The sequence below is a fragment of the Cnephaeus nilssonii genome (assembly GCF_951640355.1).
Source record: "Cnephaeus nilssonii genome assembly, chromosome: 8".
Classification (NCBI taxonomy): domain Eukaryota; kingdom Metazoa; phylum Chordata; class Mammalia; order Chiroptera; family Vespertilionidae; genus Cnephaeus; species Cnephaeus nilssonii.
This window is the reverse complement of record NC_137079.1, coordinates 63,694,378-63,721,841: the sequence shown is the minus strand read 5'-3', so window position 1 is coordinate 63,721,841 and position 27,464 is coordinate 63,694,378. Positions and strand designations below refer to the sequence as shown.

The 27,464-nt window shown below is 35.4% G+C and overlaps 1 protein-coding gene across 2 annotated transcripts in view; it reads right to left on the bottom strand.

Moving 5' to 3' along the window:
- The window catches only part of DACH1 (dachshund family transcription factor 1), a gene marked incomplete at its 3' end in the record, with an annotated part of 435,140 nt that overhangs the window by 192,222 nt on the left and 215,454 nt on the right, over positions 1 to 27,464 (bottom strand). For both annotated transcript variants that reach the window (XM_079778550.1, XM_079778549.1), the window contains exon 3: positions 12,748 to 12,909. In XM_079778550.1, coding sequence (XP_079634676.1) covers positions 12,748 to 12,909 — 162 coding nt within the window. The remainder of the gene's footprint in view (positions 1 to 12,747; positions 12,910 to 27,464) is intronic.

The following is a 27,464-nucleotide window of genomic DNA, read 5'->3' as shown; positions in this document are numbered from 1 at the left end:
ACTGGCTTGATAATTGTTTGTTTGTTTGTTTTTGAAGAAAATAAGTCCAAGTTGGAAAAAAGTAAAAGAAGAAGAAAAGCAAAGGTAGAAAGCAATAGGTAAGAAGATAGTATATATGGCTTTTCAGATTTTATATTAAAGCACGCTCAAGTATTTTTATTGATTTTGAAAATATTTTTAACATCACAGGTCAATAAGTTATAATAATATATGCTTTATTTATGATTCCTGAATCAGGACTTTTAGCAAGTATTCTATGTACAATGGCAGGGGTTATGAGTCTAAATTTACAAAAGAAAGGTCTATTCAAGTATTTGCTAAAATCAAGATTATAATATTTATTTAAAAATGCATGTGAATGTAGATAAATACCTTATCTGCATCTATGTTTGAATACATGTGTATACATAGCTATTTTCTTATTAAAGGGGGATATTGTCAAAACTTTTAAAGGTAGTACCAATTTTTCATGTACTAAAAACAGCCTAATTGTGTGTTATATACACAATGATGCCATATAAAATGATATATTTTAGAAAAAATAAAATTTAAAATCTGTAACTATAAAAAGTGTGCTCTTTACTCAATAAATGAATCACACATTTACTGTGGAGTGCAAAGGATTAAAATTCCTCATGTCTGTGTAACAAACACATTGATATTAATTGGTTTGTCCTTTCAAGTTGTGTTTATCTCTTCATTTCCATCACAGTTTCAAAGGTCACTCCATTCCATTTATAAATCCAATATGACAGAGATTAGTAAAAGCAAAATGCAACAACTAAATGAGTACATCATCATGCAATCACACATCTCACAATTCATTTATCCAATTAATAAAAAAATACCATCAAATGCTTCCTGGTGAGTTTTCTCAAAGTATTAAAATGGTTCATGTCAAGATAACTTATTCAAACAAACCAAAAAAAAAGATAACTTATTCATCAACATTTAGGTTCCACTGTATAGAAAATATAAATAAATGGTGAAGTGGAAACACAGCCAAATAAGTATTTCTACATTTAAATATTTTCTACATCCAAAGTTAAATAAAGAAAATAAATATATTTAGTAAATTCAGTTTAGAATTGTCATAAATTAGTGGGAGATTCTTGGGAGGTACAATATAGAGATACAAGGGTAACTATGTGTTCACACGTGTGTGTGTGTGTGTGTGTGTGTGTGTGTGTGTGTGTGTATGTGTGATATCTAGCTATTTAGTTGCTGATGTCATATATTATAGAGAAATCTAAAAACATGAAAATAATACCATCATTTACTAATAGTGATGAGAACATTTATAATCTTGGTGCTCATTTTGATATATGTATTTTAAAAGATTCTAGAGTCTGACCCTTTCTCTTGATGTAGGCACAGTTTTGGGCAATGGTAGGTATATGAAAGAATAAGAAGAAACGAAATACATGAGTGTGCATTAAAACTGGCAACTTTAGAAGCCTGATATTTAGTTTATTAAAGAAAATAATGTGAATACAATTTGACCAACTTTATATGATTAGCATTTTTAACATTAATTTTACATAAAATAAGTAGTGGAATTATATTATCAATAAAATAAGTAGTGGAATTATATTATCATTGTATCCATTATTTTGACAAGTCCTGCTCCAAAAATGTAGCTGGGTTACCCACGTTAAAGGATGAGAGAAGGAAAACAGAAAAATACAAGCAACAGCAAGATAAACCAGAAAGAAGATAGCTCAAAAGACTGTAACACACTCCAGCGCTTAGACAAAATTAAAGAGAAAGAAAATCAATCTATTTCCAAAAAAGCAGATTAAGATACATAGAACTATTTAACAGATTATTTCTAAATGATAAAACTTATTTTTACTAAGACCAACATGAATGAAATTAAAACAAATGGAAACTGGTTTCAGAAAGCTTTTTTTCCCCTTCCCATCTCTATTATATGGATCTGTCTTGTGAAATATTAGAGGGTCACAGAATCCCAAGGCAAAATTCAGAATACTCACAAGGCTATTGGGATTTGAAGAAGCCTTGAATCACTCAAACGGCATAGTGTCCAAGTATAAACTATTAATCACCACCTTATACTTAATAAAGTCATATCACTTTTATATTTGTTTAATAATCTATGTATTCTCATATAATTGCTGTGTGGTATAATTAGTTTTTTTGGACATAAGGTATCCTTTTAAGTTCAATATACTTTCTGGAAAAAATGTTTAAGTAAAAATATAATCATTAAATGTTTTCTGAAGATGATGAAGTGTTCTATCCCTGGGTACTAAAGTGAATTAACTTCTATAAAAGAGAGATATTTCCCAAAGATGCCAATCTATACAGTTGCACAGGTATAATTCCAGATGAATAACTTATTGTTTTTTTAATTTTTCATTTCAAAAAAATAAAAAGCTTTTCTGAGAATCCCTGATATGTTGTAATTCTCTATAAACTTAATTGATGAAAATATTTAAATGTGTGCTATAAAGACATAAAGAGCATTGATAAAAATGTTCACATTTAACTTTAAAACACCCACCTACACATATATGACTGGATACACAACATACACACATATCCTCTTTTCTTTGTCCCTATGTAGATTATTAACCCCAGACTACAAATGACCGCAAGGAAGTAAGTATACTTCTTGGCTGAACAATTTACCAACAGCTTGAAGTGACAGGAATGGCGATTCAATCCTGTGTCCCCACATATCAGATGTAGGCCACATTCTTCAGTCTGCAGAACCAGAAAGCAAAAAAGTCCCTGTCGCATTTGCCCTTTCATAGAGATGGAAATATTATTAGAAAGGACATAAACAGACTAATTAAATCACAGCAGTATGGCTGGGATGACAGCTGGTACAGCGTGTGACTGAGAAGATCCATATCTGTGAGCAGGAGGTACTTCACTTCCAATCCATTCACTATTAGGTGCTTTCAAGCTTGCTGTGCAGACATTAAATAATAACATATCATTTCCAAGACTAAAACGATTTAAAGAAATAAAAAAAGGCTTTCTAACCAAGAAATCTTTTGTACAACAGAGAAAAAAAAAATCATTTACCACTCAGCTCTGCTTTTGAGATAAAGATGTAATAATGCCATTACCTTTCATCAGCAGGATCCTTGAAAATCAACACTCTTTGCTTATCATGCTGTGAAATACAAATAGAGCTAAAGGCATGGTCTGTGAGGCACTGCTGCAGCGATATTAACTAACAGATCTGCCCTTTGTGAAGGAAACCGTATCCGTTTCATTAGTGCAGACTCTAATTCAAAACTGTTGAAAATGAACTGCACATACTGTTTTAATAACAACATTCCTAATCATTATCAAACTGGTAATTCTTTCAGCACTGAATGTAAGGGTCTGTGTTTCCATTATGACCTGCTGTTAAGGAAAACCATATTTAGATCCTCTATTCTTTCCTATCTTCCAAATAGTCCAGGCTCATTTTGGGGGGAGGCATCGCCAGCCTTCAAGGTTATATGTGGCACATTATTTCATCATAAGTGAATTGACATTTTACATATTTATGTCAATGACTATATTATTTACTTAGCATCATTTATTCCTATTCTGTATTCAATTTGACATGGCATGATTCATACAAATGGCTTTGTACAATTTTGGAATATTTGGACAATTTAGAGAAGAATCACAGTCGCATAAATGTGAAACATTAGGTCTGGTGACAGGGGCATTGGGCTCAGAGTTATAAACCTGTGCTCGCACACTCACAATACATGAATGCCATAGTAACACCTCAACACACTTTCTACTATCAGGCAATCATAAGAATTATCTGATATTAAAATGATTGAATAAGGCCTGGGGTTATTTTAAACTGAAATGTTTTCTCCCACTATACTTTATTTTTGAAGCTTATATAAACAATATTACATGCTGATGCAGAGTTATAAGGATCATTTTTAGCACATTCCTCGAAGAAAACTACATTTCCAAGGTCATGACAAATGCATTCGATCTCCTGGAATGTGATGGAGTCTCCTATATAATAAATCCATATATCAATTGGGTAGATCTTACATTTCCTTATGTTTTATGATTACACAAGGATACCGCATTAAATAAAATAATTTCATTTACATGTCTTTGTATGAAATTCTTGAATTATCAGGTTTATAACATCCTCTCATTTAGTTGGAATAGGCAGTATTAAAACAAAAACAAAAATGATGGATCAATATTTTCTAATTATGGTTATAAATAAAAACACTTCATGAAAGTGAAACAGATACTACTTAAAAAGTGGAAATATCCTCTGCATTCTGCCTATCTATACCACATAATACATTTAATAATTCAAAGAGGGTACTAGTACATGTTACTGATCATACTCTAATGATTTTATCAACATGTAGAAATGGATTTAGAAATGTTATGTTCAAATATTTTAAAATGAGAAAGTGTTCCTTTTTAGTATTTTCCATAGTCACTTGTTATGATCACTAGTGTTTCTATTATTTTTATAACCATTGAAAATAAAAAATGTTATGAGAGATAATGCAAAATGATGCCACCCACTTCATATAAAATCATGAAAAGGAGTTTAATAAAATGACCAGTTATTAATACACTCATATGTCATTTTAAAATAATCTAATTTTAAGCAATATTAAAATTGTAAAATATTAATAAATCTTCCAATATATCATAAGAATGTTAACTCTTACCTAGTTCCTTTCAAACTCTAATGAAATGGATACACTAGTATATTACAACAGTGTAAAATTCTTTATCATCTTTTTTCTTATATCCAGAATATTTTCTACCCTATTCATAATATGTAATGGTTAGATAATATGTGAAATATCCTATATAATAAAAGGGTAATATGCAAATTGACCCTAAAGGAGGAACGACCGGTCGCTATGATGCACACTGACCACCAGGGGGCAGACGCTCAATGGCAGGAACTGCCCCCTGTTGGTCAATGCGCTCCCACAGGGGGAGCTCCGTTCAGCCACAAGCTGGGCTGACAGCTGCAAGCGCAGCAGCGGTGGCGGAGGCAGTGCTAAGGATGTCCAACTGCAGCTTAGGCCCGCTCCCTGTGTCAGTCAGACATCCCCCGAGGGCTCCTGGGCTGCCAGAAAGATGTCTGACTACCAGCTTAGGCCTGATCCCCCAAGGAGTGGGCCTAAGGCGGCAGGTGGACATCCCCTAAGGGGTCCTGTACTGCGAGAGGGCATAGGCTAGGCTGAGGAACTCCCCCGAGTGCATGGATTTTTTGTGCACCATGCCTCTAGTTGTATTATAATATGAAATGATGTATCATAATAAGCTTAATAACATTTAGGTTGTTTCAGGTTTCTATTTTGCCTTAGAAATCACTCTAGCCCTGGCTGGCATGGCTCATTGGTTAGAGTGTCAGCCTGTGAACAGGAGGGTTACGGGTTTGATTCCAGTGAAGAGCACATAACCTGGGTTGCAGGTCTAATCCACACCCCTGGTCAGGGCATGTGTGGGAGGCAACCAATTGATGTATCTCTGTCACATCAATGTTTCTCTCTCTCTCTGTCTCCCTCTTTCCTCTCGTCCCACACTCTCTAAAAATCAATGGAAAAAGAATATCCTTTCTCCTTGGGTGAGAATTAAAAAAAAGAGAAATGAAAAGAAATCACTCTAAAGAATATTTTTTTGCCTTTCATCTTCTATTGAGATTTCAAAGAATTTTAGAGTCAAGAGAGTAATTGGGCATCAAGCACCTTATTTATTAAATAAGAGAACTGAGAAATTAAGAGACTTATTTAAGTAGCTAACTTACTTATTATCTTCGTGGTGACTAAAAGCTAAATCTCCTGATATATTTTGCTCTCTGCTCTCCCATCTCAGTTTTTGGAACATCTAGAAAAAATTATCTTGGTCATGCTATAAGATGTTCAAAGTTTAAAAATGATTTTTTGATAATTTTGTTTAAAATTAACTATTTATTCTTTATATGTTTATATTACATTACTTATTATAAGTACTTAATGACGAAAAATGCCAGAAATATTAAGTATTTACAAAAGCATTAAAATTTCTGAAAGGGTAGTTATTATTCTTAATTTTTTTAATGTTGGGAGTAAGCAATTTTGTTTGAAATGTCAGGGTATGAAGACATCTTCTGCATAGAGAATGATGTGAACCATATGGCTTATTCACAATCAATTGAATTACAAACCATGGCAGTTCCTACACTTTGAGGAGATGCTTATGTTGTCCTTCCATTAAAATTCCACTAATGTGACATTTGTGAAAAGGTTTATGTTTGGACACACATTCCCTCACCATATGTGAAGCCACAGAGAGCAAGACCATCGATTCCAAGTGTTTATATATAAATCGACAGCTATCAGTTCTAAAAGATTTCTCATTGCATGTGTCAGAATCCTTCTGGCCTTTTAGGGTCATCTTGTGCGTTTCCATGTTTACAAGACCCTGCCTGTTAATGTGGTTACATTTTACTCATCTGACAGGAAGAAGGATCTTAAAAATCATTGTTAGGCAGAGAAACATTAAGAAAGTTAAAAAAAAAAACTTTCCATATTTAATCTGTTAAACAATGGCAAATTTCTTATGAATCAGTGATACTGTAATTGAACTGGAGACATTTTTAGAGCAAGCTTGCTTTGGCTTTTTCACCCTCCGATTTGGAATCTGCTCACAGTACTGCCAGCTTAACCAAAAAGGATTAACTCTCATATCCAACTGAGAACACAGATAATTCTCAGTAATTGGTAAAAAATGAAGATGAATGGGGCTGAGAGATAAGGAGCAATTAGCTCATCAGCAGTTACAGCTGTGCACTCAATCCGGATCCATCTCTGGAGTCTCGGCCCCTTTTAAAGAACCTAAGCAGAATAAGCGTAGGACACCCTCCTCCCAAAAAATTTGCGTATACCTGCCCATCATTTCTCTAGTCTTCCAATTTATTTCCCTACTATACAAAGACACCTGTCATAGTATGCTATGTAAATGACTACCTCTCTCAGGACCTATGTCTAAAGCCAATCTTCTTTTTAAACTTTTTTTTTTATAACAGAAACCAAATGACTACTGTAGACACTCTTAAATTCCCTGTCAATCGTTTCATTATAGCAGCATCATCTGTTTGAAAATATAAGCAATTCCCTCATCTAATTATAGGAAGGATTTGAGGTTCATTAACATTGCCAAGGCAGAGAATCCAATGTGCAACTGCTGAGCTCTGCGTGATGGCCTGTGTTCTCAGTTTCCTTTTATTTGCTTTCTCAAGGTCTCCAAGACTTCTTCCTGAAATCATAAAATTATTTTTTCCTTCCGTGACTTAGAAGAAAGTACTACAGTGTAAACTATTCTATTTCTGTAGGAATGGTGGAGGGGGGGGAGGGAGAGAGAGAGAGAGAGAGAGAGAGAGAGAGAGAGAGAGAGAGAAAGTCAGCTGGGAAAGATAATTTTATCTCCCTATCTGCCTGGCGTTTTTTTGTTTGTGTTCCATTTGTTTTGTTTTGTTTTTGCTGATGAACCAAAGGAAGGAGTAAGAACACAACTGAAAAATCCAGCTGTTAATACCAAACTCAAGTTCTTGTTTCTAATTGAAACTCCTACATACTGTAACTATTGCAAGTTTGAGAAAATGAAAAAGAGTCCTACATCGCAGGGTTTGAAATGTGTTCAGGTTCGTGGATCACTGCAACCGTGGACACTTACTCCACAATGTGCAGAAAGAGAAAAGACCGAAGTCTCAAGATTACTTCACTTCCTTAAAGAAATAACAGCAGTTGGGGGTTATGACTATAGTTTAAACAATAAGATTTTCTCGGGACATCTGTTTTGAGATCACATGTTGAATAGATATGAACTCATTTCCTACCAAGCAAGCAATCTACTATTGTTGATAGCTGTTTACCAGTTCTGTGAGTCAGATATTAGCTTGTGGCAAAGGTCCCTCTTAAATCCTCTGAGTATTCTTTAAACTGTGTACATAGTGTTTTCCTTAAATAAAATGTTAAGAGAAGTAAAAAAAAAATGCAGTCTTTTCCTGTCTCTTGGTAAGTTAAGTCCACGAAGTCTCAGACTTGAGAATAATATTTAATGTATTTACCTTTAAAGAGTCATTTCCTATGTTGTCATTAGTTAAGGGAGTAAGATATTAGGTTTAGCAAGTATTTAAAAAACACAGAAACTATTAAGTGATGCTAGCTATGTCAATATTTATACAGCATTTCAAAACTAGAAGTAAAATTAAGTTTCCTTTATTTAGATTAAATCAATTGTGCTTAATTTAGCAACTTCAAAAATGTTCATGATGACAAAAAAATAATAAGCAGATAAAAAACACACAACTAGAAATACTATGTAATTGACCTTGAGTTCACTGGTTTTAAATTCTGCCTTTCCATTGTCCCAGTCCCAATTTCCAAGCAGCATTTTTTAAGCTGGTTATGTAGATCAGTCCTTAAAGCAAAAAAATAGCAATTTATCTGGCCTGTATGTTGTGGATAGTGTTGCCACTAAAAAGAATCCAGGACATTTTTCCTTCTTATCTGCAATGTAGCTCATATCAGCCAACCTGTCACAAGATAGTACTTGATATAAACAAGAGATTGCAAAGACATCTCGGTAATCAATATCAGGATGGCTACAGTATGGAAGTCCCAACCAGTGCATATCATTTGTCTCAGCATCTATTTCTATGGCCAAATGAAGCATTAATTCAAATCATAAATCTATGGTGATTTAAATCTGGGAATGAGCACCTGCCTGCTTTAATGATTTATTTTGTACATTTCAGTAAGCAGGAGATTTGTCCATATGAACTGACAGGTCACCTTCAGATGCCAGGAGCAGACTGTTTATCACCATGCAGACTAGCATCTCATCTTAGCAAGTAAATATTAAACTAAAAGAATCCAATTGATTGTGGATGAGGGAGAATGGCGACATGGCCATATATTTTACTCAGCATGCTGATGCCTCACTCGGATCTATCCTGAAGTTCTCAGGTCTTCCTAAAGTGATCACTCTGTTGGAAAGACATGAGCTCAAGGTCACCAGGTAAAATTGGAATGCACAATACTTATTTGTCAGTGTCAAAGGTTTCTTTAAACACCTTTGTTTGGCTAATTTTTACGATTCATATTAAGAACCGGAAAGGGACATTTATAATAAAAATATCCCTTGAGTCCAGCAAGCCAAATCGAACCAAACCAAGTCCCCCAAAAATCTGTTTCCTCAGACAATAAGGGTTTATTTACAACCAGGGGAAAACCAGTGTTCCTGCATAGGAAAATCTGAAATGTTCAACAAAACATGTGAGCCAGACGAGTGCAAGAGGAAAAAGAACACTGAAATAGCTTCAAAACCATCACTGGATTTGGGCAGAGCTAATGAGCAACAATACACCATTAAGTGGCACCTCTCTGAGGGGTTTTACTACTTCAAAGAGCCAATTGATAGATTTGTGAGAGCAGTAAGCTGTATTCTGAAATACTGGCCTTAGTGATTCTTGGGATTCCTCCTGGAATTCCTATGCTCCAATACCACTTCCTGAGCAGCTCATGCTAACGATGTTCCTAGAAGATCCAGCACATCCTCCCAGAGTCCGCACACCTAGCCATCCCACCCACTAACTGGATGCCTCTTGCTTACTGGGACTGTGGTATGATCGTTTTTGTGTTCCTAGAATGAGCTAAAATCAAATTTACAACAAAATTCAAATGGCAAAACAGCTTCCCCAAGTTTCCTCACAGGCCAGTAGTTTACAATACCCATCAGAGATAATAGGAAAACAGAGGAGGAAGCAGTTAATGACTGTAAAAAGAGGACAAAGGTGATTTTCAAAAGGGTGAATTTGGAGAAATAATAATAATGGCCAAAGCAATACCAAATCCTACTGGTGACCAAAGTGAAAAACAGACATGGTTTGTTTGACAAATATGATCTCCTTGAATTATTATGATATAATACTATTATTTAAGCCATTTTCCAGATTTGAAATGTTAGGCTCAAAATTTTCCATAACTTTGCAAAGTCACAGACCAAGTAATTATTGAACACTTACCAAGAGGCAAGTGGTGTTCTCAAAATCAGAGAAGTCTAGGGCCATAGAAAGCAACTGCTAATTCACCAACCACTTTGATCTATACAAACTCAATCCCCACCCCTACCATTGCCTTGTACCCTCCCCTTCCCCCAAACTCTTGTTTCCTGATCTCTAGATAAAGGAGGAAGGCAAGGGGTGTGCTCAGGAAGGATAATAAGTCATAAATTCTTAGAGGACAGTAGCATGTGAGACAATGGAATAAAAATGACAAATATAACATTTCCACCTCAAATCAGCTACATATATGTAACATAAATTATCTACATGCCTTAAGGACTAGCAATGACACCAATATTGCAACAACCCCAAAATACTAATTTTCCTCTAGGAAAATTCAAATAAATTTCTTCTCTGGTTTAAATTGGTGTTGGATGGTGGGTGTCAAAACTGAAAAACAATATAGGCTACCAACTAAATACTTTAATGAAAGAAAAGTGATTTATTTCAAGTAAAACACAAAACTCAAATTGCTTTTTTAAGTATTATGTGATACCCTATATACCCACACAAAGAAGGTAAACTATTATTTAGTCAGTAGGCAAATATTATTCTATAATATTAATTATTAAGTTGATATCAATGCTTAATTATGATCTGTAGTCTCCTTTTCTCATGCCTGCTGGTTTCTCCAAAGTCAAATTTCTGCTCTGCTGCTCAGAAATTTGAACGGAAGTATCAAGTTTTAATATATTTTTCTTTAAATGTTATTAAAATGCATAATTTGTTTATCTCTCCTCCCAAAACCAACTATTAAGAATAGCCTGCATGGAAATCTTACTCTTCTAAAACTTGGTAACAATCCATATTATGTTTCAAAATAATAATTAAAATTTGTAGTGGGTGTCTAATTATGCTCTAGTTACAATTCATTTTACTTCAATCATTTTTCATAAAATTTTTTATGTATTGATATTTAGAGAGAGAAAGGAAGGGAGAGGGAGAGAAGGGAGAGAGAGATTGTGTGTGTGTGTGTGTGTGTGTGTGTGTGTGTGTGTGAGAGAGAGAGAGAGAGAGAGAGAGAGAGAGAGAGAGAGAGAGAGTGGGGGGGGGGGGGGAGAACAACATATGGGTTGTTGTTCTACTTATTTATGAACTCATTGGTTGATTCTTGTATGTGCCCTGACCAGGGATGGAACCCCTCAATCTTGGTGTATTGAGACTATGCTCTAACCAACTGAGCTACCCAACCAGGGCTACTTCAATCATTTTTAACTTTTTTATTTATTTTTAAAATTATTATACAGTAAAATTCACTTTGTGGGCAGGGATGGTACAGTTCTATGAATTTTAACTCATTGTTCATGTAGCCACCACCACAATCAAGATACATAAATATTCCATCACTCTGAAAAAGCTCCCTTTATAAATATACCACTCCTTCACTTCTTGCTACTACTGATCTGTTCTCCATCCATATATATACATATATTTAAATAAAATGCCAGGGTAATAGAATCACATATATCTTCTCAGGTTGACTTCTTTCACCCAGTTTAAAACCACCCCATGTTTGTTTTTCATTTATCAGAAAATACCCTTTCTTCCCTACACCTGAATTGAGCAATGGCACCTTTCAGATGATCATACAGTCACAAGTTTTTAACTTTTAAAAGTCTAACTTTATGCATGTAAATGACCTAAACAATCTGCTGCCCTATCTTCTCACTGGAATCACCACAAATGCAAGCACTGATGTTTTTCTATCCATAGTATTTCCCCATACATTCTTAACCACATGCCAATGTACTGAAAGTGGAGAGCTCATTATATAAAGAAATAATCTGATAAAATCATGCATGGAAAAGAAAACTTAATAGAACTGTCATGAACAATTGTGTCCTGTGTGAACATTTGGTAGATACTGTATCTTACACACATCTTATAGCATCCAAATTTCTCTTGTTAAATTATATTTTGAGCATGATTTCTACATTTTAAAAGGAAACAACACAGTACAGTGGCAGGATAAAATTTTGTGTCTCACCAACACATGGGTACCTAAAGATGTCAATGAAAAAAAATTTAACTCACACTGAAGTTGTGTTTGACAAAACAAATTACCCAGATTTATTCTGCAAAGAAAAAAACTGTCCCTTTGGTTTAAATAGTGACTGCAAACATTTCATCTTTTCTCCATACCACAAGAAAAAAAAATCAAGAAAAATTAAAGTTGTATATCTAATATGAGAAAAATGGATAATAGTTGTATATAGAAAAAATTAATTATCAACATAATTCTTATTCTTGGCAGCACATGAAAGGATTAAGTTATATGTTGGCTGCTTCTTATTGAAGAAGAAACACATTAAGAATAAAAAAGATAAAGAGTATGGTTTTGTTTGTAAATATTCTTCTGCCACCTTACCCATAACCAATACTTTAGAATTCCAATTATTAAAACTTATTTGTATTATGAAAGATGTTAACTGGATGCTTATAGAAGTTGCAGGCATTAAGTTGATCTTACAATAAAAAAAATAATGTTGCTAATTATTTATTTAAACTGCATGTTATTAGAAGCTAAGTAGTATCGTCAAAATATACACTGATTTGGAGCTAAAAGGAGCAACTTTTTGAATGGGTAACCAATAGTTTTGTTCTTGAAAAGAAAGTAATTTGGTAGCAAAATGATTACACTACGTTTCCGTGAACATACAACTCACCGACACTTGAATTCATGTCCCCATTTTCAGAATCTGCTCCATGTTGGTTATTACTGGCATGATAGTTGCTCATGGCTTCTAACTTGATTTTTTTCACCTTCATTGCTTCCGCAATCGCTGCATTGGTAGCAGCGGCAGCTGCTGCAGCTGCTGCTGTCAGACCTTAAAAGAATAAATTAAAAATGAGGTCATTCAAAATCGGATTTTTTGATGTAATAGTACATGTGCTTTATATAATACGCATACAAACACATTAAAGTATCTGACACCTTTATGCCATACTTTGATAACATATATTCATTCCCACCTAGCCAAAAAAAAAAAAAGGATATAAATGGGAGAGTGCTCTCTAAACTCCTAAATTAAATATTAGCAGAAACATAATTCATACAAAGAAGGATAGTAGTAGAATGCAGCCAGGATTATATCTCAGACAAACCAATCTGAACATGTCATTCTCTGCTTAAAATCCTCTCCAGCTGCCGCAAGGGGGAAAATTGGAACTGCGTAACAGTTCACCAAGTCTTGCCCTAAGGAGTAAACCTACCTTGTCACCAGAAGTTTCCTCATTTTCATGCCACACCCCAGCTACACCGAGCATGCCCCCAGGACTTGTACACGCCCTGCCTCTCGAAGCCTGTGCTTTCACACATGCTGTTCCCCTTTTCTGGAACATCCTTGCCCCATGACGCACTTCCTGACACAGGCCATTACGTTTGTGCAGAGCGATCTGTCTCTGTTCAGCCAGAGAACAGAAGGTAGAAGTGGACGTGAGATTAGAAATAAGAGTTGATCAGATTATAAAAGAGCAGGAAACTAAGGCCATGCTTTATGTATAGCATAGACATAGCCAGCAGCGGTGTTTGATCAGGGGAATGTTTGTTTTCTTTAAATGTTGGAACTTTTAAAAAATATTTTTATTTATTTCAGAGAGGAAAGGGAGAGAGAGAGATAGAAATATCAATGATGAGAGAGAATCACTGATCCGTTGCCTCCTGCACCCTGCCTCCTGGGGATTGAGCCCGCAACCTGGGCATATGCCCCGACTGGGAATGGAACCCTGACCTCCTGCTTCATGGGTCCACGCTCAACCACTGAGCCACACCAACTGGGCTAAATGTTTGAACTTTTACCAAGGCAATTCACTTTATCCTGGCATTCCTCATCTGCAAAAAATCATACACTGAAATATGTGATCTCTTCTCACTGTAAAACTTTAATAGTCCCTGAGACAATATATACCACCACCATCTCCCTCTGTTTCTGCTATGGCTGCTTCATAGATTCTGACAACAGTTCTTCAGCCTGGTTTAAATTTATCTATGTGATTTATTTCCACTTCCAGCTAGTGGATTAGAGACTGAACAATTCTCTCCTCCTTTTCCTCCCCACTAATCATCACTTCTGGTTACTACAGCAAATAAGTTACAGTCTCAGTAATTATAAGAAAGTCTTTTTCAGTAGAAATATCTGCCTTTTTTTTCTTTTTCTTTTTTGAGATTAGAAGAAGAGCTCAGCTTTCCTTCAAATCAAACCAAAGAGGTCTTGACTACCTTCACCCCAACACAAAACCTTCAGATTAGATCTTTGCATGAAAACTTGATAACCACTCCCCCAAAAAAAGGCACTGATCTAAATTCAAACAATTCTTCTGGGTCTGGAGCTCGCATTTATTGCCTTTCAAGTTCCAACTTGAAATGATTCTCTCATCTTCCTATGATTGAATTTTCTCCCCAGTTACTCATTTCCTTCGAAGATGTTCCAGAATATTTTCTTTCCTGTTCTCTTAAAGTCCTCTTAGTGTTTCCCAGAAAATCTCTCTTCCTCAACTTTGACTTGTTACAAATGTGCACATCTTACTTGTCCCTTCTCTTCGTTGACTAATGTCATTCCATCTCCAAGTTATGACACTTCTAGGGCCTTTAACTTGGATTTATGCAGCATGTAAATATGTTTCTGTAGTATTTGAATAAAAAAGACAAACCTACAACTTGAGATGTGATTGCTATTATACTGAATATCTGAATCTAATTCAGTAGCATAAAACATAACTATGCATGACATGGCATTGGAGAAGCCATAAAATCTTCTTGAGCATGGTTTCTTCATCTGTAAAACCATTATATTCACAAAGGGGTAGTATAAGAATTAAATAAGATAAACTAGGTGAAGAATGCCACATCATGTTGAGTGAAAACTAGGCATGCCTTGCATTCCAGCTCCTCAATAGACAAGTGCAGTCCTAGGTATGGACACCATGGCTGGCCGCAGTTCCCTCAGATAGAAAAAATCTACTTCTCCTTAGCTGACTACATTAATTGTCAACTTTTTAAAAATATTTTTAATAATTTTATCATCTATCTAATCTTATTTATGGTGCTCTTCTGTTTTTCCACTTGACAGTTTCCCCGGTTGTACATTTCTAATAAAATTCCAAATGACATAACATATAATGTGTGTGTGTCACACACATTTAGTTCTTTAATAGCCTTCAAATCTTTCCAATTTTCTCCATTCCCACTGGTTTTCTCTAGTGCAAGCTGCCAAATTTTCGTCCCTGGAATCCTGTAATAGCCTCTTAACAGATTCCACTCTCCCCACCTCCAATCTCTTAGCAGTCAGTGTAACTTTATGAAAATAAAAATCCAACGTGACATGCAATGGCTGTTCTTAAGTGCTAGTTGGAAGCTCTGCCTGGCTGTGAGGGCCCTTTGTGCTCAGTTTCGACCTATCTGTGTAAAGTCATCTGTTCCCACAGGTTCCCCTTGATCTCTGTGCTCCAGACATATAGGCCTTCTTCCACTTCCTCTAAAGGACTACATTCCTTCTTTCAAGCCAGACTTTGCACACATTATTCCCACTTTCTAGAAAAGCTCTCCAGCCCCCTGCTCCAGACCCACCTATGCATCCATCATGTGGTTGATTAAATATTATGCTCTTCAGTCTACCTGGGAAACAGTTACCAACATTTTAAAAATCAGCTCAAAACTCACTTATTTTAAAGGGCTGACCTTCCCCACCCCATTCCTACAGAGTAGAGCTAGCCATCCACTTGCCTGTGTTCTCAACCCTGCTGTAGGAGTCTGCCACCTTCTGTGCTCTGAATCACTCCTGGAGTTATAAAATATGCAAATAGCTGAGTTCTATCTTCTGAGATTCTTGTTGGGGCCCTGCATTTGTATAATTTGGGTTCATTTTACTGCTCCTCACGTCATTTTAATGTGCAATCTGAGAAACTCAGTCCCTTGAACTATTTTTGCTTTTTTTTTTTTTTTTTAAAGAGAAGGCTTGTGGTCGTGGGGTAGGTTTAGGGTTAGCTCCTTCAACTAGGTTATAATCCGAAAGGACAGAAATACTTCCTTAGAATATGCATCCCAATGCCTGGCACAAATTGTCACTGAATGAAAAAATGTTTCTCAAAGTAGATTAATTGGAAAACCAAAGGAGAAATATCATCATTATTTTGACACTATTAATGTAAATAATTTAAAACATTATGTTTATGTTAAAATTAATCTGGATCTACTAGGAGTAGCAAATCTCATTAATAGAAAGCATATCTCACCAAAGCTGCATCTGCCTCAGATGGAGAAGATCAAAAAAGCCACACACACACAGACAGACACACACACACACACACACACACACACACACACACACACACATCCCGCACTTATGGCACTTCCTGTTGGCCTTGTAGTGGCCCCTTCAAATCTCTGATGTGATTCTCAAATCCCTCCAATTTTCTGTCTCTATAGTACAAACTTAGCACAGAATCTATAACTTGCTTTAGAAACAAGCCCCATTGTGTATTTTGTTCTCTAATAAAGGTATTTTGTTCTCTAATAAAGTTACCTTTGGGGGGGGGGAATGCAATGAACTCACAAAATAACTCTCTTTTTTTTTTGTCTATACTTCATAGAGAATTCTGAATGTGAACCACTTTCTATGTAATCAAGAATTGTCTACTTGTGTTAACACTGACGACCCACAACATTTACCATCCACTTCTCTCTCTCCTCCTAGTCCTTTCCTCAGTTCAGCTTTCTCTCCTTGCCTCGGCTTCATAGAGATTTTTGTTGCCCCTTGAATACTCAACCTTATACTACTGCAACTTTACCACTGCTTTTAGCCCTTCCCCGTCAAAATAACCCCTTGTTCCTGCTGAGCTAGGTAATTCATGTTTCTTTTTTGTTTTTGTTTTTTATATTTTTTACAGAGAGGAAGGGAGAGGGATAGAGAGTTAGAAACATGGATGAGAGAGAAACATCGATCAGCTTCCTCCTGCACACCTCCTACTGGGGATGTGCCCACAACCAAGGTACATGCCCTTGACTGGAATCGAACCTGGGACCCTTGAGTCTGCAGGCCGACGCTCTATCCACTGAGCCAAACCAGTTAGGGCAATTCCGTGTTTCTTAAAGTGATACTCTACATCAGATAGAGATGTATCTGGAGTGCATGGTAAAATTAGAGGTTATCTTCCCTGGAATCATAGCCACAGACTCTATTTCTGGGAAGGACTGAGGAATCAGTGTGTTTACCTTCCAACAGGTTGATTCTGATGCTCAATGCCCTTCCATTACTTGATGACAGTAATTTACACTAAAGTGTGTCTGCATCTTAGAGTGGAAGCTTATTAACTAAGCAGATCATCATGGAAGGGTCCTCAATAGTGAGTATGCATACAAATCAAGGAGGAAACATTAAAATACAAAATCAGGTTGGACTGAGGAATCAGCGTTTGAGATCTACTGCTCCAGTGTGCGGCACCTTGCAGACATGCGTCTTGTGCCTTTTGCCTACCACAGCAGAAGCAGAGGACAGCCCGGCCACGCAGCGCTTCTCTGTTTCCGATGCAGAGTCACACATGTATTCATCCCTAACAACACTACATCCATAAATCTATCTGCTATCTACTGTAATCGTTACTTAAACAGCTTGAATAATTGCTCCTGATTCTGAATTTAGTTCACAAGTTTTTACCATATTTCTTTCATTAGGGAAAACAAGGAACAAATCAATAAATGAATTTTTTTAAAAATCTCTTATACTAAAGGATGATTAATCCATTTACCTCACCAATCACACTTTTTCATCCTCTCAAAGAACATTTGTAGTATCTCATATACTGCGACAGAAACATGTACTAAACTGAGAAGTCAAATGTAATATGATTTTATTTTATTTTAAGAGATTCTAAATCCAATTTTATCATCATCAATGGGGAAGCTTTAATAACTGATGAAAATAATAGGTTGAGAAATATTTTTAAAAAAAAAATACATTTTCCTTCAGAGAAAGGATAATAAGTCTCAAATATCACAAAAGCTACCTAATAGCAGAGTGAAAATTTAGCCATTTGACAAATGGAGATCTAAACATCATGTTTCTATCAAAGCATTTGATTTAGTAGACTACATTGACCACTTTTATTAAAAAAAAAAAATGTCTGATTGGCCCTCAGGAAAAGGCTTGGTAAGCAAACTTAGGATAGAGTCCAAATGTCTGTATCATGAAAAATAACTTGTTTCTTTTTTTCATTTATATTTGATCTCAACAAACTCTATCTCTTACAATTTAAAAGACTAGATTTTACACAGAATTTAGAAACATTGCTTGTCATATTATTGTCTGATTTATGATACAAACTCAATGCCAGGGGCCCAATTCTGCTTTGCTCCATCAGAGCAAATTCTATGTATATTTTAAAAACTGGCTATTGTTAGAAATTATTTTTATCATGTCTTATAGATTTCCTGTACGTTTACTTTCACTTTTTGATGCTCCGCTATAATTTTTTTTAAGTTCTTGTTGAATAAGAAACTGAATGGGAAAACCTCATTATCTAACTTCTCTTTTATATGAGGAGTAAATATGGTGGTTGGGGAAAAAAAAAAAAAAGGCATTCCAAAAAGCCATACAAACTGGGCAACATGCATCTAATTTATCAGGAATACTGCACAGCAAGCTATATAATTCCTATGGCTTCAAAATCCTAATCTCTAAAATCTGAGATACCAATTCTGATCTCATAGGGATGTAGATAATATGGGTGAAATAATATATGCTACAGTTAAGGGCACATACTAAGCCCTCTGCAAATGGTAGTAGATATTATCAAGTAACCCATAATATCCATCCTGTCCTTGTGTTTAGTTTTGCTTTTGTTCAGCTACACACAAAAATGCAAATGCGACAAAAGCTACCTAATAGCAGACTGAAAATTTAGCCACTTGACAAATGGAGATCTAAACATCATGTTTCTATCAAAGCATCTGTTTTAGTAGACTACATTGATCAAATGTGTCAAAAAAAAATCACTAAAATCTGCACTCTGTGCTACATTGATACAAAACCTCCACTACTTCACATTCAATATCCTAAAACCAATCCAAGGTTTATCATTTAGAAGGAAAGCAGGCATTGTTACCACTTAAGTACCTTATTTTACTTTGCAAAGATAGCTTTCTTCTTCTGCTTTCAACTTTTATCAAAACAGCCTATAAATCCTTCAAATGCCATTATACACTCCTGATTACTCTCTTTAACAAAAGGAAAAGTCCCCAGTCTATTTATTTCAAATAAGTTAGTACCCCTAGTTATAAAGCGTAGATTACAACTGTAGATTATAAATATCAATAAAAAAGACATATTGCTGTCAAATTCTTTCTCTGATCTGTTTGTTTGCTCATTAACTTGAAAGGTCCAATCTTTGATCTTTGGTTTCAAAGGCATCAAGATGACTTCCAAATGTTTGATAGGTTGTCTACTTTTACATCGCATTCCATATAAAATGCATTTCCCAAAACTTAATGGGTAAAATAAAATGGATTATATGCAAGAGATAGTCCGCATTCAAAGCTTCCATATGATAGACTTTTTATTAGTCTATGCCACTTTACCCAAATTTAGAAGAAGCCATTTTAAACATGCAGTAGATTATAGCCAATGGTAGTTATTATTAATATGCTAGAATTGATAAGTTATTTATGTCTGGCATTCTTCCTACTGATTATTCAGGGAGACAGGCAGCTTATAAATATCTCATCACTCCACAGTCACAGAAATTTCATCGACAGTGCTTATGCACAGCTATTAGCAATATGAATCTAACCATTACAAGAAGGAGGAAAATCGAACATGTGGCATTAATACGCAGTCCTGGTTCCTAACCATCTGATAGGCAGATGGTGTGAAGCGGATTCTCCAGCTGAAATGAAGGGGCACATCATTTAAAACCTTGTTTGCATTCTAACTGATATCAGTGCCATATTGATATACATGATACATCATGGCAGTATTTGAACAATCTAGTTTGTTTCAGTCATAAATGTTTACAGCCTTGTTTTTTTAATCTTATAAGCATGTTCAGAAGAGTGTATTTTTAATTTATGAAACCTATTGTTTACTTCTGTTGAGCTAAAAGATTAGTGGAAAGCAGGAATATTAAATTACTTCAACCCAAAGCAATATAACCAAGACAGATGAATAAAGTGGGTTTCAATTTTCAGTAAAGGATGTTAGTAGAGAATTTTACAATTAGCCCAGGCATTTTGCACATTAAATACATTTATTCTTTTAAACCTTCCAGCTTTTCCCCCCAATGGCATACAGAGAAACTTAATGGTTTACATAGTCATTCATTTAAAACTCTCACTGTGTGCAATTAATCTTGTCTAACAATTCAATTCGGGAAGTAAAACATCAAAAAGCATAGTTCAATTCAACAGTCATTACTGTGAAGTAATCTTTCTGTTCCTGACAGTTCCTATAGACTCTCTGCAATACTCGGTTGAAGGTGCATTCATTGTAAGCTTCATATGAGTTTGAATTACAACTCAATTGAAATCACTCCAAGTTTTAGAAGAACTCTTGGCTCAATATAACAAGTTGAAAGTACCAGTACTTTTTTTTTTTTTTTACTCTGTTTTCTTCCTTTCCTTAATGAAATACAAGCTGTCTAAGATATTGACACTAATTTTCACAGTTATTTTGTTTCTCAATATTTTCTAAATAAATGAAAACTGGAACTGAAACATGCCTGTCCTCATTCTTAAATGATTAAATAATGGAAGTGTTAAGCAACCAGAATAAGTAACTTAATTGTGAATCTGGGTGGATTGAAAATTTTGAGTGTGAATTTGTCTCCTAATGTCCATTAGACTGACTTTACTTGCCCTTTGAAACACATTTATATTCTGGAGAGAAAAGGAAAATTGATCTTTGAGGCCATTAATGGAAACACTCCTTATCCCAGTTTTCAGTTCTTCAATTGATTTAATTAGATTTTTTAAATGTTTGGAGTAACAAATCAACCCCAACGAATTTGAAGAAACATATACTAGAGAGTGTATAATTTGAAAATGACTAATAAATCAAATAGATATCAAAAGTAGCATTTTTATTCTGAATAGTTTAAAACTACTATCGCCCAGAGTGAAGGAATGATACCAATACTAAAGTCAGGAGGAGGGAGCACCATGGGATGTCATTTGGCCATGTGTATATCACTGAGGAATTTCCATGAAAGTCTTTGGAATACTCAACTTCTGATCATTAACTCATAGAACCAGGCTGAAATGTAATCAATGAAGGATTTAAAATTACTATGGTTAAAATAAGAAAATATGCAATTTATGAAAATTTGAACTAGACACCAAAAGTTCTTAAATAAATAATTCACTTTTACTCCATTTTTTAACAGTATCATCTTTAGAAAAAATATTTCTTAGCAGCCAGTTGGGGTATAAACTTAGAAAACATGAAAATGAGCAAGACTTACTTTATCTAATGCAACCCTTTTATTTTACTGATGATGAAATTTAGGGGCAATAAGGTTAATCATTTCTATAAAGTCACACCATTAAATAATGACAGAGTAATCCCAATTCCCCTAACTCCCCATTCAGCATTGACCACACCAGTTCTGTCAATAAATGCAAAAAGAAAAGTACAGTACACAGGAACCTATAGAATCATTGAAAGAAAAGTAATCCCCTTTGCTCAAGTAGCTATGAATTGCATAGGAAATCAAGATTATAGACACTCAAGTGATATCACAAATATAAGTTGACTTCACTTAGGAACCTGATCTAAATGTCCATTTGTGATTCAGTTTTGTAAAATTGAGAATATACTTGCCACAAAAATAATCATTCTAGTTTAACTATGCACAAAATGTTTAACCTGTTCTACTGGTAAAATACAGTATTTATAATATTAGCCTGGTCATATATCTTAAATATGGCACAACAAGGAAAAAGAGAAGAGCAAATAAATGATTTTCCACTATATATCTTGAATATAGAAAAAATTAAAACAAAGTGAAATAGATAAACCTTGACTCTAATCTTCTTTAAAGCACTCTTCTTATTATTTCTTACTAGAGGCCCAGTGCACAAAATTCATCCACGGCAGGGGGGGGCGGGGGTCCCTCAGCCCGGCCTGCACCCTCTCCAATCCGGGACCTCTCGGGGGATTTCCGACTGCCAGTTTAGGCTCTGTGGGATCAGGCCTAAACTGGCAGTTGGACATCCTTCAAGCAATCTGGGACCACTGGCTCTTAACAGTTCACCTGCCTGCCTGCCTGATTGCCCCTAACTGCTCTCCCCTGCCGGCCTGATCTCCCCTAACTGCTCTCCCCTGCTGGTCTGATTGCCCCTAACTGCTCTCCCCTGCCGGCCTGATCGCCCCTAACCACCTCTGCCTCAGCCCCCACCACTGTGGCTTTGTCCAGAAGGATGTCCGGGAGACATCCAGTCTATCTGGTCTAAATAGCATATTACCCTTTTATTGGTATAGATTATTCCATTCTCTAATAAACTGGGAATTAAATGTCCCCATGTTTGTCTAAGGCCCAACACTTCCTATTCCCTACATTTTTCATCATCCCAAATTATTCAATGAGTTGAGTCTAGGCAGGTGGCTCTTACTAGCCTGAGAGTATCTGAGAATATGTGATATTCTAAAAGACATTTTTTAAAAGAGACTTCTTGTCAATATATTGATGACAGTTCAGGCAGTATAATAAGTGAAAAGAGGAAATGGTGTCGTAAATTTACTTTCCTGAAAAAGAGCCACCTCACTGGCACTTTAGCTTGAGAATAATCTCCCCCAAACGTTCTTCTCCTTTCCTGAACACCATGTAAATTCTCTTCTAAATCCATTAATAACTCAATAAGAGTCCTCACCCCCCCTTTTTTTTTCTTTTCCCAGAATCCAAGTAGCATGTGGAGCTCTATCAGTCTGGGGTTACTGGTAAGAAGAAGAATTGAGAAAGAAAATGTGGAATATAGGTGGCCCTTTTTTACATGTAAATCTTATTTGGGGGAATTTATCCAATGAGATAGAAACAGCTGGAGTAGGTGTGGCCACAAAAGTTTTAGATATACCAATTATTAGCTTTTAAAAACTTTTTTTTGTAAGGAAAAGACTCAATAAATGAATGTATTTATACACCCACAAATTTCTAAATAGAGGTCAGGGTCTGGGTTGGGAACAATACACAGCCATATCCACTGAACAACGAAAGGAACAGAGAAGCTAGCTGAGGCAATATGTTCTTCATACCTTTGTCACTAGATTCTTGTATTTATATAATACCTACCTAAAAATCAGGTATTTTTCTCACTTAGTTACAAGGAAAATGTAGCTTAATAGGCCAATGGTAGTGCTTGGAAGAGTAGGTTTTGATTTACAGTTTTAATGTTGGGCTATGGAAAGAACAATCCTGATTAATTTAGAAGAACAAATAGGACAATGTACTAGAGAAGATACAAAAGAAATATAGGTCTCAAATAGTTGTCATCGCCTAGGGGGTGGAATGTTAAATAAATGAAGCCTTTATTTTGGTATACCTTTGTAATCATAGTCAAATTAATTTTTTGAGTGTGATTTAGACATATTACTTAAATTGTCTGATTTGGAGGCAGCCTCATACTTTATTGTTCAAGAAATAAGTGTTATATTTAAAACTATTTCCCTTCTCATATTTGATTAGTATATTTAACCCAGCTCACCTAGGATCAAAGAAGATGGACATCATGGAAGAATTACCAAAGGTTGGTATTATATCATTCATTCCTCTTTTTTTGCTGCAAAGATCATTCCAACAGAAAGAAACATTTACTTCCTAACTGGGCAAGAAATTTGAGCCTTTTGTGTACTCTGATAGAACCTTTTATTTTATTGCAAAACACTAGTAAATCATAGCAAATCTTCAATTGTCCTTATACCTCTTCATTTTAGGAGCAAATCTGTAGCTCTGTGATCCAAAATCTTCTCTTGACCTAATTTATGTTGTGCCATGAGATTCTATTAAAAGAAACTAAATCACTGCAGTAGATTTATTCGCCTTAAATAATTTAAGCTAATTGAAAAAGAACAATCTAAAACTAAAACACTTCTCTCAAGCATTCAACTTCTGCATGTCAATTAGTAATTTAAACAACCAGCTAATCACAACAGCTTTGTGAGAAACATGGACCTGTACTATGTACACATTTCTCTATCTCCACTGAGCTAAAGATAGAAATAAACATCAATTCTGAGTCTGGAAGTATGTGTATCCTTTCTGTAGTAATTAAATAATCCTAATAAAGTATTTTCACTGATGGATTTGAAATTTTTCTCAATTTTCCCAAAGAAGTTTGAAATGAACACATAGAAAAATGAGAGAAATATCGGGAAAAATTATATACAGTCACTCTTTTGGCAAGGAGTTGTGTCATTTCAAATTTATAACATGACTAAAACAAAACAAATTTGCAAACATTAGTATATCCACAAGGTTACCACATCATAATCACCAGAATCTGAACTCCTATGCATTGGTTTTAAAATTAAGAACCCAACTTCATGTTGTTATTTTTATATTTTATTTTTTTTACTTTGCTTCTTATTAAAATTATTAAGTATCAGTTTGATGTAAGCCATGTTAGTTGTGGCATATAACATTATCACAAATTATAATAGTGTAATTGTCCCATCGTTATAGAACTGCATTTACAAAAGAAATGGTCACTTTTCTCATGCAATCATTTACTTTTAGAATTCAGCCTCTGTAATTCCTGGAATGTACAGCATAATCACTGGTATGACAATCCTGCAAAGCGTTACAAAAGCTCTTCGCAGTATTTTTCCCATAGACCTTTCTTAAGAGAATTAGAAGATGCAAACATAACTTTATATTGGAAGTAAAGTCTTTTGAAATATTGCTAAAGTGCATATTGAATAAAGACAACACACTTAAGCAGACTTTTCCCCCTTTAAACAGCATTCATCTTTTCAAAAGCAATAGATTCTCAGTCCACACGGAGTCTATTGCATTATTCATTTCATGTGCAACCTCATGCTGGACCATAAATTGTTACTTTATCTAATCAAAGGAGACTTAACTCTACAGAAGGTCAAAGGTTTAATTTTGTGAAGTATTATCTTACCCTATGAGTTTAACCGAAAAATAGAAGAAGAAAAACAGCCAAGAAACTGGTAATAAATGAACCTTTATTGCCTCGGGCATTGGCCTAGTTAATAAACTTTCATTGAAGGTTTCTTTCAACTGTTACGGACAATGAGAGGGAAAAAAATCTTAAATTACAGCCATGTGTGACTTTTAAGGCAGTCATTCTTTTTTATCTCAACCTCTCCCACTCAGAAAGAAAGAAAGAAAGAAAAAGACAAAGAAAGATTGTCTTCGATCTCTTAACCAAAAATGTATGTCTCTAAACAGATGAAAAAGTGCAGATAAACTTTTCTAAAAGCAGAGGTCAGCTTTGAACAATATTAAAAAAAAGGCATTCTTTAGGTGCTGAATCTTACAGAACAATCTCTCCAGCTAAATGTAAAACTGCAAGAGGAGGAGGAAGACATGGTGTGTTCTCCACAAGGCTCTGAAATCACAGCCTCCTGCTGAGCAAAACATGAGCCGGAGAATCTCAGTATTATTGCACACATCCCATTGTGGTTTCAATACTCATCAAATGCATTGTAAATCAGTACATTGTCTAAGTACTGTCTGCCCCGTTTTAGTACAAAAATTATCTTATTTTCAGAAACAAAAAACAGTAGTAGCAAAATAATTCATTTTATTGTTACGCACTTCACATGTTTAAGAGGAACAAGTCTATCCGTCTGACAGTCAACCAACAACGAATGGCCTGTGGGTAGTGTTGTTTTTCAGTATTTTCTAGAGAAGAAACTGAACTGAGTTGTTCTGAACTCACATGCTATTTTTTTCAGGTGTAAAGTATAAAACTTGTCATGGCCTCAATTCCAACATCTGTATCTGCACACCATAGCCTAAATACGGCAGATCCTTGCATCACCAAAGGAGTCCACATAAGCTGTGAGAAAGGGAAGAAGCCATATTCTGCACCTCCCCTTAGATACTCTCAAACAGAAAAGGAGGAGGGCTAGAGCCCTGTGCTCCTAACTGTCCCGCCCCACCCCCAGATTCCACCCATAAATCACAATGCTCTCAGCAGGGCACCCAAACCTCTTCCCACCTGGCAGCATTTGGACAGAACTGGGCTCTAATTCATTCCTGGAACAGTCCTCCCTATGCTCTCTTGGCCACCTTTGAATGCAAAAATGATCGCTGCTTACACCAGCAGCACCAGGTGAATGCAAGACCAGGCTCCCTACTAAGAAATACACTCCGCACAGCTGGGAGGCAATGAGTTCTACCGGGGTCAAGGATGAAGAACATTTATACCAGCAGCTATACTTCTTTGCTATATTTGCCAAGAGTAGTGAGGGAGACTTAGGAGAAAATGGAAAATATCGAGATTAAAGACATTTGGACGTAAATGCTGAATTTTTTTTTTTAAAAGTCCAGTTCTATGCATAGAATAATGAGGATTAAAAACACATTTTCTAAAAACGTGGTTAAATCTGGATATCAGAATCTGAAGCAAATTGAGACAGTTTTCATTAGTTTGTAGAGGGTTTTAGAATCAATGAGTAGGTTTCAATTTCATGCAAGGATCCATGAAATGCTACCCAAAGGTTACAAGGAAAAACACGGTCAAAAGAGCAATTGATAAACATGATTTTTTTGACCCCACTTTATTTCCTGTCTAACTTGTATATATACATGCCTAGAGTTGGGGAGCAAAAGAATAAAATATAAAGAAAACTGAAGAAACAGCAACTACTTTCTAGAAAAGAAACATAATATTTGAACGTGTATAGTGAATAGCTAATACAGGTACTATATATACATTTTTGGGTAAGTGATTTAGGAAAATCATGGCAAAAACAGTCATGCTTTGTAATTACAGTTTTTTCTCATTTACCATTTTTTTTTTTTAAAGCTGAGGTACATTTCGAAACTGACCTCAAGGTCAGAGAAGCTTGGGAAAGTAACAAACCAGGTATCTCAAATCTGGTTCTTTATTCCATTAATCAAAGTTTTAGGGGTTGGGGAAAGTTATGTTACAGTGCACAGAGAGGAAAAGAAAGATCAAGGGAATTCAAAGGATTCATTAAAAGTGCAGACGGTAACTCTGACTGGTGTTTTAGCTAGATAGACACAATTAATTAATTGTGAAGCTCTAAAATGCTAAAAGAACGTGCTCATGCCTGCAATGCAGTAATATAGCAAAATACTTACAATCTTTAAACCACCAGGAGCTTTTGTTGGTTTTTGAACCTAATCCACAGCTTGACATAGATCCTAGGGTAATGGAACACAGTTCTTTGATTGAAATAAT